Source organism: Metarhizium robertsii (assembly GCF_000187425.2).
Source record: "Metarhizium robertsii ARSEF 23 chromosome Unknown MAA_Scf_3, whole genome shotgun sequence".
In the NCBI taxonomy this organism is placed as follows: Eukaryota; Fungi; Ascomycota; class Sordariomycetes; order Hypocreales; family Clavicipitaceae; genus Metarhizium; species Metarhizium robertsii.
Genome location: NW_011942171.1, coordinates 5,173,394 through 5,192,180, shown reverse-complemented (window position 1 = coordinate 5,192,180; position 18,787 = coordinate 5,173,394). Strand labels below are relative to the sequence as shown.

At 49.2% G+C, this 18,787-nt stretch overlaps 6 protein-coding genes across 6 annotated transcripts; 3 read left to right on the top strand and 3 right to left on the bottom strand.

Annotated features, from left to right (window-relative positions):
* Nucleotides 1-4,027: 4,027 nt before the first annotated feature.
* Nucleotides 4,028-4,772, top strand: MAA_08548 (isochorismatase family protein; the record flags this gene model as incomplete). Its single annotated transcript, XM_007826546.1, has 3 exons — nt 4,028-4,090; nt 4,147-4,415; nt 4,472-4,772. The coding sequence occupies 3 exons, from the start codon at nt 4,028-4,030 to the stop codon at nt 4,770-4,772; spliced, it is 633 nt and encodes a 210-aa protein (XP_007824737.1).
* A 4,072-nt stretch (nt 4,773-8,844) lies between these two features.
* Nucleotides 8,845-10,345, top strand: MAA_08547 (srpk; the record flags this gene model as incomplete). The annotated part of the gene is made up of 8 exons (XM_007826545.2): nt 8,845-8,997; nt 9,062-9,089; nt 9,153-9,324; nt 9,396-9,532; nt 9,583-9,646; nt 9,707-9,772; nt 9,828-9,957; nt 10,025-10,345. 8 exons carry the CDS (start codon nt 8,845-8,847, stop codon nt 10,343-10,345), a joined length of 1,071 nt encoding a protein of 356 aa, XP_007824736.2.
* Nucleotides 10,346-10,708: 363 nt separating this feature from the next.
* MAA_08546 (Amidase) lies at nt 10,709-12,184 on the bottom strand (the record flags this gene model as incomplete). Its single annotated transcript, XM_007826544.1, has 1 exon — nt 10,709-12,184. The coding sequence occupies one exon, from the start codon at nt 12,182-12,184 to the stop codon at nt 10,709-10,711; it is 1,476 nt and encodes a 491-aa protein (XP_007824735.1).
* Nucleotides 12,185-14,118: 1,934 nt separating this feature from the next.
* MAA_08545 (uncharacterized protein) lies at nt 14,119-14,462 on the bottom strand (the record flags this gene model as incomplete). The annotated part of the gene is made up of 2 exons (XM_007826543.1): nt 14,119-14,266; nt 14,323-14,462. 2 exons carry the CDS (start codon nt 14,460-14,462, stop codon nt 14,119-14,121), a joined length of 288 nt encoding a protein of 95 aa, XP_007824734.1.
* Nucleotides 14,463-15,508: 1,046 nt separating this feature from the next.
* MAA_08544 (isovaleryl-CoA dehydrogenase) lies at nt 15,509-16,792 on the bottom strand (the record flags this gene model as incomplete). Its single annotated transcript, XM_007826542.1, has 1 exon — nt 15,509-16,792. One exon carries the CDS (start codon nt 16,790-16,792, stop codon nt 15,509-15,511), a length of 1,284 nt encoding a protein of 427 aa, XP_007824733.1.
* A 710-nt stretch (nt 16,793-17,502) lies between these two features.
* On the top strand, nt 17,503-18,742 carry MAA_08543 (CoA-transferase family III; the record flags this gene model as incomplete). The annotated part of the gene is made up of 4 exons (XM_007826541.1): nt 17,503-17,639; nt 17,701-17,798; nt 17,849-18,523; nt 18,588-18,742. The coding sequence occupies 4 exons, from the start codon at nt 17,503-17,505 to the stop codon at nt 18,740-18,742; spliced, it is 1,065 nt and encodes a 354-aa protein (XP_007824732.1).
* Nucleotides 18,743-18,787: the final 45 nt, after the last annotated feature.

The window sequence follows — 18,787 nt, the reverse complement described above, 5'->3', positions numbered from 1 at the left end:
TTCCGAACTCGGCCAAGGAAAGCACCTGATATTGAACTATATAGACTTATTAGGCGTCTGGTAGTTATTTGATTCATTGCATGTAAATGATCCGCCGCCGTGCGTCTTGAAACTCGATATTGAGTCGGCTCCTGACACGTAGTTGAATTGTATATAGATTCCCTAAAGCACAAGTTCCCAGGCTTTTTGGTACATCTTGATATTTCTGTTAAATCCCTATCTGGTGAACAGCAAGAATTGCTTTTAGACGGGCATTGTGACAAGGGCTCAAAGAGGGCTTGAAGCAATAGCTCAATTCAGCTAATAACAGTCTTTGGTATCAAAGGTCCTTAGTTTTCCTTGAGGCCTTAAGGAACCAAAAGCGTCTATAAATACAAGAAGTCGGTGAGGGACTTTGCCCTAGTCTCGTGACTGTAGCCCTTGTGTAACCTTTGACATTGGACCATTTTCGTGTAACAGGCATCGCAGTATGACACTTGACTCGACTGTCGACTTATACGCGCCCTTTTATCTTTGTCTTGACTGAAAGCTAAGGCTATCTAGTAGTAATTATTAGCCTATAAGCAATTGTGGACTGTCCGATTTTACCTGTTTATTACCCAATATATATAAAGTTTTATTACAGCTTAATTCTTTACACAATTTGGTTAGATAGAACTTACGGAATTTCTAAGGCTTCCAGCAAGGTTTTAACTTTAAGAATAGTCGACTTTCACGGATTCCAGTCCGCCTTCAAAGGTTTCCGGTAAATAAATGTCACGATTTCTCAGCTATGGATCGTATTAAATAGTGGGCTAGTCCTAGATTGAAGCTTTCTCGCTAGAGAGTTTATGCTCATTTTGTAGGCATCGTATATTATCAATCGAGTCATTTAATGGGGAGTTTATTTGTATTGAACTTTACGAGTTCAATTGGACCTGCGGCGCGAGGCGTTATAAGGCTTTCCCAGTCTTTTTAGTAATGCTCATCAAATGTAATTCTTTCCGTTATCATTGAAGCTGGCCTTTAGCCGCACCTTAATAACGACCTTTGAAATACTTGTTACTTTGTCCCGAAAGTACAATTCACTCGTTGAATTACAGCTACCACCGTGCTTTGGCCTAGCTACACAATATTCCGCATGGCGTATTCACCCGATTGGTTCTTTTTCTCCATTGTCATAACATTGAATATCTACATATGCAACGATTCTATTGCCACTCTTAGTCCGGAGGGTGACTTTGTCCCCCACAAACTGCCGAGTTTCAGGTACGATATTTAAACTATGAACAGACGACCCACTTGCGCCCGAGGTTGGGAGGGTGGTCGTGATCGACGTCGAGCGAGGTCCGTTCGTATCTATGTCAGAATGTCTGTTTCTATTACTAGATACATGATAGATTACAATCCTCCCAGCAAGATATCAAACACAACCGTGCGTTATGTTTTGCGATAAACCAAACGCTTACCATTTATCCCGTATTATTCCCGCAAATTGCCACTATTTTAATGGACGGTCATAAGATACGATTGACCCCTTTGAAGTCTCAACCCTAACCCTTCCATGGCGCTGTGTTGCATCAACCCATCCTCGAGACCCAACACCACAATCCAGGATATGCGTGTCTCAAACAAAAGGTATCGCTTTGACCAAACTAGATCAAGATAAGCAAGGGCGGCTTCCCAAGATGAAGACGGCAATTTCCAACCGGACAGCGACGAGCGTTCGGATTCAGCTGCCGTGGGCTACCTCCTCAATCACTTGTTTCTCAACGTTGGAAATCTCTCGGCGAGCATAGCATTCTATGCGCAAGTTTTGGGATGAGACACATGTTCATCGCCTAGGTTACCAACCACTACTCTCTCGCCTACATTGTTAATAGCCATAGAGAAAGCTTTCTGCACCAAGGCCATGCTGCCGGACAAAATCACTTCGGTGAGGCAACTGTAGCGCATAATGCGAGCGAGCTTGTGGAACGAGGTCTCTTGGCACATACAACCATTCTCATGAGCCCATGTCTAGTTCGCGTCAGCAGCAAAGCCATGTACAGCAATGATACTTGTAAAAAGTAGCCAGACAATAACAGGAATTTACATGAAGATGTCGTACTTGCCTACGTGTTTCGCCTTGCCTGGTTCACCGCCTGTCACACGGTTACACGAGGGCTATGATCATGGGACCTAGGGCGGAAGACGCCCACCGATTTATAGTATTTAGAAAGATCTTTTGTCGACTAGGCCTTGAGGAAAACTAAGGACCTTTAATATCAAAGGCTGTGATTGGATGAATTGAGTCATTGCTCCAAGCCCTCACTGAGCGCTTGTTACAGACCAAGACCTTTGCCTGAGACTAGGTGCGGGTTTCCTGTGGCCAGGGCCCAAGGAGGGGTTGGAGTCTTTGTTATCAAAGGTCCTTGTTGGCTAAAGACGTCTTAAAATACAAGACGTCGGCGAGGAAGTTTACCCTAGGTCCCGCAATCGTAGCCCTTGTGTAACCGTGTGACATTGGGCCAATTCCGTGTCACATCCGCCGTATCAAGGAGGATCCAGCATTGTGACCTGCACAGAGACCAACCGTTACATATGTCGCTGCCTTGGCAGAACATGTCCAAGCTCTTCTTATCCTTGACCTTGGATGCAGGCGAATCTGTGGCGGGGTCGCTCATGGTGACAAATGAGGTACAAATTCAAGCCGACAGTAAAATATATCGGCAACCACAAGACAACTCGTATCACAGGGTGCAATCATTATTATGAAATACTAAGATGTTATTGAGTATCATGTTTTTACAAGGTCCTTGTTCTTGCATAGTTGTTCACCTCCATGCTTTACAAGATCGCTCACCTGTTCCTGTACCCCACGGAGATGAAGGCGGACAGCATCGGATATTCCAGTTCCAGCCTATTTTTAAATTCCGAAGTCTAAACTTTAGATGATGCCATTATCAACTTAAATTTACTGTTTCCCATTATAGCCAAGAAGCCACAGGCATGTCTCAACAACGGCAAGGCCAACTTGACTGCAACGAACAGCAAGGGATAAACGACGCTAGGCTAGGCTAGGCTAGTCCAACTGGTCAACTGGCATCCAACTTTAGGAAGTCTGGTAGAATCAAGTCAGCGTAGCATGTCAATTGGATAGGCCGGGCCTTGTGGAATGCCTTTGCCACTACCAGTTGACGTCTTTTGCAGTCTCTGCAGACGTGGCTAACCATGGCCAAGAGTACATAATGGTCGTATATCGTCTGGTAGTTCCGTTATATCCCCAGGTCAATGTGGGCTCCCCCGCATGGGTTAAGCATCTTTCATCGTGAAAGGGAACCGTGGGACGGTTATACCCAGCCAAGTTTAGTTTGACAAAATCGCTGTACCAAAGAAATGTATCGCGAGTTCACCTTGTTTTTCACTACATGTGAATTCATGCCAGGCTCCACTCGCAATCATTCGCGCTAACCTAGCTTGGTGCGCATTTTTCATGCAAAGTTGGCGAGACCACGCTCTTGAGTAAACTTTATTATGCAGGTTCGACGAACGCGGTCAGCTGACGTTAGGGTTGGCGGATATACACTCGCGGCCAAAGTAGGGCAAGTTTATGCGAATAAAGCATGTAGCTATATACACGCTGGGCCGTACGCGATTTGATTTTTCGCAGAATGTGAGAGAAAAACGGTACGGGCAAGAAGAATGATGAGTTGTTGGGCTGACAATTGACCATGATTTCCCAGGTAAGAAAATCGTTGATTAGACTCATGCCCCGGTCTCGACCCAAGTAAAGAAGTGGGGTGTCGCGTGAGCAAGTGGAATTATGTGTCATATTTTCCATGATTTTCTTTTGCATAAGCTTGTTTTCAAGTTTACAAAAGCTTATCTTGCCATGACAAAGTCTGACAAATGGTATGCCATTCTGCCTTGGAAAGCTACAAGTACAATCGACAAGACTGCTAGAGCTATTGTATATAAAAAACGACTTCGTTTCCGCTTGATAACATCAAATCTCAACATCAACCAGCTCATTGTCCCCAACTACGCCGACTCTTCACATTTCACAATGCCTGCCGAATACAAAAGACTCAACGCGGAAGACTGTGTCTTTCTGTTTGTGGACCACCAGGTAGGGAGACTTCTCCTGTCTTGAGTACGGCGCTTACTGTTTCGCAATCTGCATAGTCCGGCCTCATCCAGTTGGTCCGCGATTTTGACCCTCACGAATTCCACACCAATGTTATTGCACTGGCTAGGGTCGCCAGCTACTTCAAGGCCCCATCTATTCTCACAACGTCGTTTGAGACCGGACCCAACGGACCTATTGTCAAGGAGCTCCCCGACATGCTTCCCGACGCCCCGCTGATTCGGCGCCCCGGTCAAATCAATGCCATGGACAATGAGGACTTTGCCAATGCTGTCAAGGCGACGGGCAAGAAGCAGATTGTTATCAGGTATACAGTCAACAACGCCCGCGGAACATGATTACAGAGCATCTAACGTCTCGCAGTGGTGTTCTGACGGAAGTTTGCGTTGCCTTCCCTGCCCTTACCTTGATTGAGCAGGGATACGATGTCTTTGTCGTTACCGATGCATCCGGCACCTTTGCCGGGCACACGAGGGAAGCCGCCCATAAACGAATGGCTCAGGCTGGCTGCCAGTTGCTTAACTGGGCAGCTGTTGCTGCAGAGCTTCATAGAGACTGGCGCCGGGACATTGAGGGTTTTGGAGCTATTTGGCGCGACTACATCCCCGGTTACTGGTGCCTAATGCAGAGTTACGAGTCTGCTGGCAAGAACAATGCCAAATAGCCTGTGTTGGACGTGGATGGCATTATATGAGCTTGGCTAGTCACGGTCCAGACGTCTATATAGTCGTCTGATGACTCGTGAAAGCAGGGAGAGGACATAACAGATTGCTTCAGTTAAATGTCAGCTCTAGTCGCCCTAATACACTAGTTGATGTAAGTGGTATTAGAGCCTCTTTCTCTAGCCGAAAACGCATCGAGAGCTTTCACAAGCGTTGGTGACTTGATGTAATTCATAAATCTACATGGAACGAGGGTCAAGTGGGTGTGCTCATTACAGAGAGCGTGGGCAGCTATATGGGCTGCCCTGAATACCAAAAACTTGTCCGATACGAACCGCCGAACGAACCTGGGATATGGGTTGACGTCTCCATCTGTAGTATGTACCCTCGTTCATATCGCATGAGACATTGACCCAGCTTCTGTGAGGTCTTCCGTGAACCACCAGGTACTCTTTTAGCATAGTGTTCAAGGTGTATGTCGAGTAGCGTCGCGTGTCCTCTTTTTCGAGGCAATGCTTGGGCCGCTTCAGTATATCCAGCAGCCGCAGCTCGGCCAAGACAATTTATTTGATTCGCTGGCCTCGTATCTTTGACTAGAGCCGCTGCCTCAATAAGAATATTGGACAAAGGGTATCAGAAGAGGTCTGGATAAGTGAGGCTGTCAATGGAATATAAGGGATACTCATATGTGACAAGGGCTCAATAGAGGGCTTGGAGCAATTTGGCTCAATTCAGCTAATAAAAGTCTTTGGTATCAAAGGTCCTTGGTTTTCCTTAAGGCCTCGTGGACCAAAGACCTCTTTAAATACAAGAAGTCGGTGAGGGACTTTGCCCTAGGTCTCGTGGCCGTAGCCCTTATGTAACCATGTGATATTGGGCCATTTCCGTGCAACATTACTCGGTTAGTAAAACCGCCCATCACACTCCGATTATACTCCGAGACCTTAATTCGCTCAAGCTAGTGAGGATTAAGTAGTAACAACCCACCATTATACGCTTTAGCATAGGTTTTAAAAAGATCGGGAATGGTCGTGCCTCCAAATTTAGTGGAACTCCATGCTTTTGCAACGATAGTCGATGCATTTGCGTGAGAGTCGTATTTCCCCGAAAGATTGGGGATTAAGGTGTCGCCTCCAGAATCCCTCACAAAAAGGGGCCAAGAGGCTGGCGGGTCTCCTGGGATAGGCGAGCGGTTCAATACTAACCGACTTGCACGGGCGGATTTATACGCCGAAAACCTGTGGTCAAGGATATCCTGTGCCTCTTTGAGGTCCCGGACAAGATGAATAAACGTGGCGGAAGTGTGACCGGTTCTGATAAGCTCAAAAGCCTCGTATGTGACGCATATTGAATGTCGTATGGCGTAGTAGGTCAAGTAAACACCAAGCATCTTTGCAGTATTTGGCCTTGGACTAGTGTCTGTTTCCATCCACGATTTCATCTCGTCTAGAGGGGAAAGTATCCTCAGGATGTCTTGGCTGAACTGGTACAATTCGCCACTAGGGTCAGTGACGGTATGTTTGTTAATTCCATCTATTTCATCTAGCAGTTAGTGTGGCAATTGTTCACCAGATAAAGACAGGAGAGGACTGACATGCTTGGATGGTCGTCTGGCATCTATAATACCACAAACCAGCGCCATTTATTTTATTTACATAGCTCTGCAGCTCATTGTCTTGGATGACTTGCTTTATCTGGTCGGTATAGTTTCTCAAATCATCACTGTAGTCCTTCTTGTTGCTGAAGCTATCAAATAAATCTTTACCGGCATGTATGGCATCGAAGACCTTGGTTGCTGTGTCGGCGGCAGCGGCAATAATAGCAAGCGCCGCGAGAATATCTGCTCCAGACATGGGATTCGGCGTTTGGGGACGGATCTGATGAAATGCGTTCAATATGTTGGAAACGTATAAGCATTTATAACAAGGGTTTAGAAGCCGAGACTACTCCTGTGTATGCCGACTAGTGCGGTGAAGTTGAATATTTCAGTCAGGGAATGGGCAGCAGTCGCACCATGGTAGATTGCAGACCGCCGACAAGACAGCCAATATAAGCCTCACGGCTTACTTTGGTTTATCTTGGCAGATAGAGTTTGAGGAAAGCATGTGCAGATACGGATGCGGTCGCAGTGAGATTTAAGTTTGCTTGCGACGAGATGGTAAACGCCATGATGGCTGAACGGCGCCACGCGTGCCTCTGCGAACATTGAAGGGAGTGGTCTAACGCCTGCAACTGGAAGCCTCAAACCAAGCGTCTTTATTTATAGCAAAAATCCGCAAGCGAAGCACAACTGTCTCAGTTGAGAGCCGAAACACAGAGGTTCTTTCCGGGGGACAACGGTTCTGGTCAGATGTGACAAAATATGAGCACGCGACATGAGACGACATGACGCACTAGGAGACACGTGCAACCAGACGGGAGTGGCTGTCTCTTCTTCTACCGCAGGATTACGTGGGTGATTCAGCCCCTTTTGTTGTTACATATAGTCTTTGTACATGTCGCCGGTGTAATTGGATGGAGCCTTCGCAACCAGCGAGGCTGTACTTTGCCAAGGAACATCCCAACCTGCTCCAATGAAAGATTCACGAATCACGAATGCAACATCTTTGCATCTTGACTGCTCCTGATAACAGTTCTAAGCTGTACCATACAATCGTGCTGTTTGACAGGTGGTTTGGCCCGGCCATATCGATCTGTGTACTTGGTAGCAACGTTGTCCTTGTTTGTATAATCTGGTCCGGAGGTATCTGACCAGGCTATCAGAACACACTTACCAGAACTAGTGCCAAACAAAATGTCCATAACCCCGAGATTGAAATACAAAGCGAAACGACGATTCGTATCGCCAATGCAGATAAATCGGGGTTTATCAATAAGACTTATCCGGGACGTCATCTGAATGCCGAGGTTATATTGCACAGCCTCATTCCTGGACAAACCTGCCGCATGTTTTGACCTACAGGATTTGAAGTGAATGCGGCCGTACAAAACAGTCAACAGTGTCAAATATGTGCAATACACCGCTAGGAAAAAATGTTTTAGATCGTACTTGCGATACAAATGTTTGGGTCCTCACCGATTCTGCTCAAGACAGATTAGATGAAGCCCGAGGCTTTTACGAGTTTCCATCAGGTTCTGCAACCCCAAGACAGCAGGCCAAGACGATGTTTTTAGCCGAATTCTAGGAAACCACCGGCATAGCCGAAACTATTGTGATATCCTTCTTGTAATAAAAAAGCTTCGACGCAAATAATTGGATAGCTGCTGTTTTGTCATCTTTGGCTCACTGAGGCTCACTGAGGCGCCGGAGCTGCTCAGGAACTCTTTCGAGAAAGGAAACATTTGAGCTGGGTCCGTCTAGATTAATGTTCTGTTCTAGTCTGTAACGATGAACATCGAGCAATGCAACTACGAAAGTGCATTCCGCCAAAGAAACATTTGATAGCAAACTCCCTGCCGTGGAGGGATGACTGACGAATGAATTGATTATTCGGGTTCCAGTTAGCATTCTGTGCAAGCCAAGTGCCTGAGCAACGCCGCGTGAACTGACGACGCAAGTTTTTGTCAACTCATCCACTCATCAACGCGGGGCAGACATGGCATCATCAACTCGGGCCAACGTGAGCCCCTGGCTCTGCCTGCGAAAAGTCCGGGGACTATTTCGTACATTTGGCACATGTCAACTGGCCGTCTGTACTCTGCCAGACGCTGTCGTTAGCTTCGCGTCTAAACGTCCCTAGTCCGAGACCCGGGCCAGACGTGGCGCCATCACCGGATTGTGGTTGGTACTGGGTCGGCACTACCGTGCGCACGGTATTTGGCATGGATATCTTAGCAAAGTCAGATGCCGTGGGCCATGATCAAAAGCATGCTAGACCAAGACATGATGAAACCTTGTCAATCAACCATGATTCATCTCATTTAAGAAAGCAGCGAGATCCGCGAGGGGACGTGTGGGAGTCCTTTCTCTACCCCAAACCTCCCATTCACCCGCCCGCCCGCCTTTGTCCATGTCGCCGGCATTCACAGCCCATTGGGGTTGATGCCGTGGGAAGGCGATAATCAATTGGCAAAATGGCCGCGACGCCATTCCAGGTCGAAGCCTGGACAGAGTACGCCATCGGCATGACCGTTCTGCTGAGCCGGATTGCCTACAGGATACATGTCGTGGGATGGAACTGGCATGGGGATGACTACTTCGCCCTTGCGGCCGCTGTTTTCTTCACAGTACGACACCACGCTTGAATGTCTAGCATTTCATGGTTCTATTGCTGACGCCTCAGCTGCCCAGGGGGAAACGGCCATGCTTGAGATGATAGGTGGGTTATCCAACATTGCCATCAACTCTTCTGATCCCTGGTCTAAGTCTCGGTTCTAATTAGGAAAATGGGGATCTATTGTGGGCATGACCGACGACAAGGCCCTCTCCCTAACACACGCAGAGAAGGAACGCATCGTCAAGGGCTCCAAAGCCGACATGGCCGGATGGTGTCTGTACATCACGCTCATATGGTGCCTGAAAGCATGCATGCTCTTCTTCTACCGCAGGCTTACGTGGGTGATGCAGCCCCTTTTGTTGTTGAATCTTTGTATGGGCTGACCACTGGCTGGCACTGGCCATGTAGACTAGAAACTCGGCAGAGACGCCTCGTCATTATAGCTGCCGTTGCTTGCGTCTTCTCTTATATGGCTACGATTGGGGTCGTTCTGCTACGGTGCCTGCCGTTTCACAAAAACTGGCAAATCTACCCGTATCCCGGTGGTAAGACGAATCCCCCAGTATGAGCTAGGTGTCACGTTCATTTCTAACAGCCGGCCCAGACCATTGTGGCAGTCCGAATCAAATATTTTTCACCTTGGTCGCGACCAATGTGTCGTGAGTTGTCATCACCAAACATATGCGTGCATCTTCAAGCTATGGCTGATACATACCTAGCACGGATTTACTCATCCTGTACATCCCGCTACCACTCCTGTGGATTGTGCGACTTCCATGGTCCAAGTAAGACACTGTTCCCGTTATAATCAAAAACCACGCACTTATAACGACTGAATAGGAAACTGGTCTATGGGCTTTGGCTCACGACCGGTATGTTTGTCATTATTGCAAGTCTCTTGCGATGCGTTTTGTCTATCAAGGATGCAACCAAGGTAGACGTTTCAACCATATGGGCAATTCGCGAGACAGTAAGATGCCAGGACCTGTGCTACGCTTTTGACCCACGGCAAGTTGCTAACATTGACTGTTTTGCAGTTTGTGGGCATCATTTCTGTGAACGCGCCGATATTAGGACCGTGGATTATCAGGAAATGCACAAACATGGTCCACAGCATATCTTCCAATGATCGGTCCGAGAGCGACGTCGGGAACAGGGGGATTTCCATAGTCACCATTGGTCGCCAAAACCACCGGCTTGAGCGACGGAATTGGGGTGGCCAGAAACACGAACCTCCGGGCTGGACGACAATCAACGACAGCGAGGAGTACATTATGGATAATCCGGTACAACAGTACAGCAGCAACGGAGCACCGTCTTCTCATGCTACGTCTTTGGCTGCATTTGAACAAGTCTGAAATGGTTTGACCCGGAGTTTGGTCATGGTTTGGCTCATCTTGGCGGTGTTTTGGACCGCAAATCTCGGGGGCGTTTGGCGGCAATGGATGATACCACTTTTGTTGTGCAACGGCTAGTTTCAACTAGACAGGAATGTTTGTGATCAAGATGCTTCTCAAATTCACGCGCCCAACCACCACTGGCCTTGTGTTGACGCATCAGGCCATGACACGTCTGACGAATCGCCCCTAGTTGTTACCCTTACAGCTAAAACCATGTGCCACATCTAGTAGTTCCCACGACACAGCAAGCTCTTGACTGCACTAGCATTACATGTCGGACAAGGGGGGGCTCGAATAACGAACAGTCAGGGGAAATCATTCTCAGGCCCAGGGCTCCGGACCGGGTAAGCAGCCAAGCACTTTTTCCATCGCAAGGCCCAAGCTAAGAAGTCTATCGTCGCTGCCTAGAGGGCCGTCAATCTCGATGCCAACCGGCAAGCCGTCGGCTGTCTTTCCCACGGGTATGCTCAAGCCCGGTATTCCCGCATTACTTGCCGGCCCCGTGTTTCTAGTGTAAGCAGCAAAGGCTTCCATTTGGGGTCCACCGTTGATAGACACGTTCCCGGAGCCATGTATGATGTCTATAGGCGTGGCGGGAAGAATGGTAGTCGGGAACAGGATGGCATCAACCCGGTGTTGTTGGAAGTAATCTGCGTACAGCTTCTGGAGAGCCGGGCGTCGAACCGCCATGACTTGACGATACTCATGTCCAAAGTCACCGTGTACTATGGAACTAAAAATAGGTTTCACATCTGGGCTGGAGATGCCGTCAAGAATATCCTCTAGGCGTACACCGTCGATGCCCGAGCCTGACAGATACGCCGGGATATCAGTACGGGCCTCATGCAACGAGATGGGAGGCCCGACAGTGCTATCCAGCTCGAGCAAGTCGGGTATGTCGTCCCGAACTAGTTCAATCCCTGCTTCTTGGAGCACATGCTGTGCGTGCAGCACTATTTTCTCCAACTCCTTGTCCAGTCCCACCCAAAGCACAGGCGGGATTCCTAGCCTGACGCCACGGAGCTGCGCGGGCTTTGCTCGCGGTCGTCCAGATATAATGGAATCCAACAGGGCGACGTCGGCCACGCTGCGGCCCATGGGTCCAACCGTATCTCGAGTGTGGCTGATTGGGAGGACGCCATGGTCGTCGTGATAGCGACGCTGCTCACCACCATCACCAACCGACGGCCGGTAACCCGCAATTCCAGTCAAAGCCGCGGGGATTCGCGAAGAGCCTCCGGTATCTGTACCCAAACCACAGGTTACAACGCGAGAAGCGATGGCGGCAGCCGTCCCTCCCGATGAGCCACCTGGGATCATGTCGATGGCATAAGGGTTGCGTACTGGCCCGGCAAATGGCGACAGATTGGTGCTCGTGACGCCAAATGCGAGCTCGTGCAAGTTTGTTTTTCCAATGACAATGGCACCGGCCGCCGTCAGCCTCTCCAGGCTCGGTGCCGTGTTGGACGGACACGCGGTGAGCAGAGCATTCGTACCACCGGTATTTGGGAAGCCAGCCATGTTGATGTTGTCTTTTACGACAATAGCCAGACCCGCCAATGGAGGCAGAGGCTCCCCTTTCGCAATGGCAGCGTCTATTTTATCTGCAGCGGCTAATGCCTGGTCGGGCAACAGGTTAATGAAGGCATTCAACGACTTTGCCCTCTCGGCACGGCCGAGGACCTCCGAGATGTGCTCGCGAACAGTCAGTTTGTGATGGCGAAGCGCCAAAATCGTATCGTCGGCAGACCAGCCAGAGAAATCACCCTCGCGGGCATCCGAAGTCACGGTACTCATTGTATAGAGCTGGATAGCATGAACAGAGGCAGAGTAGATGGCCGAGAGGGAATGGAAAATCTAAAGTCTCATGACGAATCAGTCTAGGAGAGAGTCGGGGACGGCATGCAAATGTGGGAGCCGACAACAGCAGGGCGTTGTAGCAAAGGTCACAGGGCTACTTGACATTATTATGCGGGAGGAAAATGGCTCAACGGCCAGTCCCGATCCGAACGATGCTCCCGGCAGGTAGAACATTGAAAGCATTGACCAGACGGCACAGGGAGCTGCATTATGTAACGTCGGGCCAACTACATGTGGCAAGAAGCAGTGAGGAGCGGGATATGATATGGCGAGCCGAAACAGCCCAGGTGCCGTCCAACATGTCTGGTCAACTGGTCAATGGCACCAGACTCGACTCCATTAAGCCACATGCAGGAGTCAATACTTTAAACAGTAGCCTACATATGTACCTGTCCCCCACCCACAATCAATCTAAATTAATAAAGAACATCGGGCCAAGGTTTCAACTACCAACTAGCTGAAACAAGTAAACCACGTGACAAAAAACACCGACGTAATCAATTACGTCACATGCAATATCTTACAAAATAATTTAAATGTTCATTCTTTATAAACCTCACGTATTAAACGTCTGGTCCATTCCAGCAGCTTAACTGCAGGATCCATCTACGCCAACCGTTCGGAACGTAACAACTTGATCCGCATTGTCCATCAAGACAGTGTAGCCAGATACAGTTGGTGTTCAAGCTGAAGCACACAAATGCACGAACCTTTTCTTCACTAACTTGCAATGTGGAATTATAAGGACACCAGGCGTTTATCATTTATAAAGGAGAAGACATAGGACGCAGACTCGTTGTGGTTGGCTTTACTGCTGCAAGTAGAGTGAAAAACTGAAGTGGACTGCTCCTCTAAACTTAATTGTTTTCCTCGTTGAAGTCGATTCCGTGAAACTCATGCTGCTTTATTTCTTGCAATCGACTGATATTGAATGGACATGCGAGTTATTTTCGCAATTCCATCGTTTGCATCAGACTCAAGACTTTTGGCCTGGCGTCTCATGCTGGCTTGCTGGCCTGGCAGCAGGGTTGCATCGGCTTCAGTATACACATATAAAACAATGAAGGCTAATGTTTCGCTCAACACCGTAGAATTAAGAAGAATTATACTTGTGTGTGTGCGTGTGCGTGCGTGAGTAGTGTTGTGTTAATACCTCGTGCTATTGCCCGTACGGCCAAGGTTAAAAGTTTTCCAACACTATACGGCATGCTCCTCAGGTACGATTCCACAACCTGAAACTGATTCATGTTCCCCGTGGAAACAGTACTCATCAATAGGAGTCGTTGCGTGAGTATCTCCAATATCCAGCTTACCAGTTTGCCCTTGCTCTCCAATTATCAATATGAGCTGCCCTCCGCGTACGTAGCACTTGAAAAACGAATCACAGGTAGGATCATGCGGACAGCTACGTGATCCCCCAAGCAAAAAAAATGCACACGGAATATTTTGTTGGGCAATCTGCTTACACGCCTTTCATGTGCTGAAGAATTTTCAGCAGCTATACTTGAGGTAATCTGCTAATCATCGATGCAGTTCTACAATGACCAGCTTCCATGGATGTAATTTTTTTCAAAGACAAAAACAAATGATCAAAGTAGAAAATTCAAATCGATTCGTTCAAAGTGGCGTACTGCCATATAAAAAAAGTATAAGAGAAAGAAACAGTGTTGTTGTAACGAGAATAATAATCTTATTTCCACATTTGTATACTTGGTAGTATGATTCACATGATGGTTTGTTCCATGCACAAATATTTGTCTATACTCGAGCCGCAACAGATTCAATTGACCTTGATCAACCCACGCTTGCTACACGTAGCTTGCACTGTCCATGCGGCAAACGCAACCAAGCCCAGTTTACACCTAGGCAACTCAGGCAACATAGGCGCCAAGGGCCAAGAGAGCAGCCAAGCCGGCCCCGGGGGCGACGGCATTCGGTCCAGCACCGGCCTTCTTGGCAGTGGTTGACGCGGCTGCAGAGGAAGCTGTACCGCTTGGTCGTGTGCTACCACTCGGGGTCCTGTGTAGACTTGGCTTTAGTAACTACATTGATGCAGCATGGACGCGTTCACTCACGTAGCTCTTCCGGTAACTCGCGCAGTAGAAGAAGAAGAAGTGTGTGCCGGAGTCGAGCTTCGGCTGGTGCTGGCAGTGCTAGACGTGGTGCAGTAAACACCGACGGCAGACGCAGCCACAAGAACAGCAGCGAACTTCATTTTGACAACAAGAGAAGATTGAACGGATAGTATGGAAGTAATGCAAGACGAATGCTGCTTTGGAAAGTTGGGGGTTGTAGGCGTGTGTTTTTGAGAGTGTGTGAACGACGATGGCAGTTTCTGGGAGATCAGGCCGAATTTATAATCACATCAATTGATTGCATTTTGTACAATTCGCCTCACCGTATATGCATTGTATGTTGAATTTTGGAACAATACTAGTGTGGTCCCCGTAATTTCTTCTCTCCTGAGCTAGTTTGCGATGCATTTGTCCGCAGCACAACCTCGCCATCCTTGACTCGAGCTATACGATTCAAGGACCACATGGAAGACGCCCGACCAAGGCGGTGCCATATCAATCAGCCACCACCATTTTGATAAGGATCTGCGCAACTAGTGGTTGGTAACTGAGTGTCCTACCGATGCCTCCTGTGATTCTGCAAGTCGTAACTTTTTTTTCTTCAACGTTTTCTTTCAACTCCATACTATGCCAAAGCCTTGGGAAACGGTCAAGACGTGAATAATAATCCGCGCTGCACAGGGGTCCTAAGACACACTTCCGTTGCACCAGCTGTAGAATATCTCTCTATACCATTAGCGCGGTATGCTAATTGATGCCTACGTGCTCGGAGACTTGCCGAAGACGCCTGATAACTTCGTAAAATGGGAACAATCCAGATCGTGGCCTAGCTTCGGGCACTCCCTGGGCGGCATGCGTGAGAAGGCAAGGCACACTCTACGCGCTATGACACTGTGACAAAAGTTCTCGAGTAGTTCAGAACCTAGCAATTGGCTTGTTTGGTTGGCTGAATAGTCTGCAATATTATCCACCCGTCTGTGGCTGTATACAACCGCCCGGCGCATTGCTCCAAACCAGATGATCGGAAACTGACCATCGTGGGGTCAGTTCAGCCCATGAATGAGCCTCCCCATATTTCCTTTAACAGTAATCTATTCTTTGAGATGCTAAGCTTTCAGCAATAGACAACCCCTGAACCCCGGCAAACCGACCCAGTTGGCGACAGTCAACCTCCCAAAGTGTGTTGTCAATACGATTTCGGTAGGCCCAAGACTCGTTGTCCAATATAGTTACATATCATTTCCTTGGTCACGGGGGCAATCCTGGGAATCAAAACCTCCCTCAGATACCGCTCTACATGATACTCTTTGGCATATCCCATGCCGCCATGACACATGACGGCTCTCTCGCACGCCTTGAAGGCGGCTTCGGCAGCAAGATACTTTCCCGCATTGGCATATTCGCCGCCTTGATAGCCGTCGTCGTACATCCTGGCTGCTTGGGCAAGCACGAGTCGAGCGGCTTCCAGGTTCATCCAGCTGTCGGCCAGAGGATGCTGTATTGCCTGGTTTTGTCCTATCGGCCTGCCAAACACAACCCGCTCATTCGAGTAGAGTGCCGCTCTTCGCAGCGCAGCATACCCCAAGCCCAGCGCTTCGCAGCCGATGAGGATGCGTTCGGCATTCATGCCATGCATAATCAGTTTAAAACCATGGCCCTCGTCCCCAATTCTATCTTTGCAAGGAACCTTCCAGCCGTCAAAAAAGACGGAATTGCTGTCGATGGCGCCGCGGCCCATCTTGTCAATCTCGGTGATTTGGATGGGCAAGCTGTCGTTGAGATCAGTGTAGAAGAGCGACAGCCCTTCCGAAGACTTTTTCACCTGGCTGATGGGAGTGGTTCGCGCCAGAATAAGAATCTTTTGCGCAGTTTGCGCCGTAGTTATCCAAATCTTCTGCCCCGAGAGCACGTAATGGTCCCCGTTGCGCACTGCCTTTGACTGTAATTTCAGCGTGTCCAGTCCCGTGTTTGGCTCCGTCACGGCAAAGCAGGCTCGCTCTCGACCGGCAATGAGCGGCTCGAGGAACCTCTTCTTCTGCTGCTCCGTGCCGAATTTGGCGACGGGCTCGAGGCCAAAAATGTTGATGTGGACAGCGGACGCCGCCTGCATTCCGCCTCCGGACTCGGCAATCGTCTGCATCATGGTGCTGGCTTCGGCGAGGCCGAGGCCCGATCCGCCGTACTTTTCAGGGAGGCAAATACCTAGCCATCCTCCTTTGGCGAGGTCGTGGTAAAAGTCGGCGGGGAACTCTTTGCTTTGCTCCCGTGCTAGCCAGTATTCGTCGGGGTACTTTTGGCAGATCTTGCCAATGGCTTCTCTTACGGCCTTTTGGGATTCCGACAGATCTGGACTGTGTGATTGTAGGAATTCCGTGGCTCTCGCCGCAGCGCTGTATGGTCTGGAGGCCAACCGTTGAAGCTGAGGTCTTGCGCGCCTCGGGAGGAGACGTGAACACTTGGTTGATGCCATGGTCAGAAGGGGCACATTCTCTGAATAGCAACAGCGGCGTCTATCGCATGTACGAAACTAGAACCGGCTCTTTTTATCTCTCGGATCTGGTCGTCGTGCACTCTTCTAGATTTAGGTTGAGGGGATCATCCAAGACCCGAATGGCCGGACGGCAACGCGGGGAAACCTGGGGTTCCTGAGCCGAATATCCGGATTCCGGCCAGTCGGCAAGCAGACGGCAGAGGTATTTTGGAGAAACGGCAGCTTCATTTCCTGGCACTGCACTTTCTGGCACCGCTCTTGATGCTCTTGTTTCGGCGCATTGCACATATGCATGTTTGTTTGAAGCCATGGCGATAGAACGACTGATGAGACTAGGCCATGCAAGGACAGCTGCACATCAGTTTAGACCCAGACGGCACCATCAGCAACACTTTGCATACTCAAGCACCAGTGGACCGCTCTCTGGAATCAGGGTTGTTGATCTAAGCAGGGTTCTGGCGGTGAGTTTTCTGACTGCATTCAGATGACAGCAGCCACGTCTGACGTCGTGCTCAAGGGCCCCTTCTGCACCCAAATCCTGGCAGACTATGGCGCAGACGTGATCAAAATCGAGCAACCTTTAATAGGCGTAATTTTCCTTCTTCCCTTCCTCCAGTCGCCGGTAGTAAAGTATTCACCATTTCTTTCAGGACGACACGCGTCAATGGCGCACACACGGAGAGGACGACATGTGGCAGACGGGAGATGCGCAATCCTCGGCCTATTTTGCGACAATCAATCGCAATAAAAGATCCCTCACTCTGAATCTCAAACGCCCAGAAGCTCGGGATATCTTGCTGGCTCTTATCCGGCGTGCTGATGTCGTGTGCGTCAGGGTGTGGCACCGTCCGCTGTGAAAGCACACGCCTACTAACGATTGTCCACAGCGTCGATAATTTTGTTCCAGGAAAGCTCGACGAGCTTCGAATTGGCTTTGAAGATATGAAGAGCGTCAAACCCGACATTATTCATGCCAGCATCTCGGGTGCGCTGCTACTCCTATTCCGCACGCCGAATTTGCTAACAAAGACACAGGGTATGGTGCGACAGGCCCCTACTCCAAACGGGCTGGCTATGATGTGATTGCGGCCGCAGAGGCCGGCTTGCTTCACATTACGGGAGAGCCCAAAGGGAGACCCATGAAGCCAGGTGTCGGTCTCACGGACATGTGTACGGGATTGTATCTCCATGGGGCCATCCTGGCGGCACTCAGAGCGCGCGATGTGACGGGACAAGGCCAGCAAATCGATACGTCGCTTTTTGAAACTCAAGTCTCTCTTCTGGCCAACGTAGCAATGTCCTGGCTGAACGTCGGACAAGAGGCGCAGAGATGGGGAACTGCGCACCCAAGCATTGTCCCTTATGATTGCTTCAAAACAGCAGACGCCTACTTTGTGGTTGGGGCTGTCAATGATCGCCAGTTTGCATCGCTGTGTCGTCTTCTGCATCTTGAGGACTTGGTCAAAGACAAGAGATTTGTGGACAATGGGTCAAGGGTGAAGAATAGGCAGGTTCTTGGCGACATTCTCGATGCGACGTTCTCTGAGCGGACTACCGCCGACTGGATGGCCCGATTTGAAGGCAGCGGCATGCCGTATGGCCCCATCAACACAATGGAGAAGGTGTTTTCTCATCCGCAAACCATCGCGAGAGACATGATACACACAGTGATAGACGAGTCGGCCAAGTCTGGAAAACTGCACGTGTTGGGTGCGTACATACACGGATCCATATCATTGGACAAGCCGCTTCCCGGGGCTTCTATACTAATCAGGCCATCATACAGGAATTCCTGTCAAGTTTAGTAAAGACAAGCCGTCTATTCGCTCAAGAGCCCCCCGATTGGGCGAACACACAGAGGCGGTGCTCACGGAGATTGGATTCACGCAAGATGACATTGTACGACTTGGAAAGGATGGGGTTGTCTAGTGAGCAGTGGGAGATGATGCATGAAAGGATACAATTGAATTCATA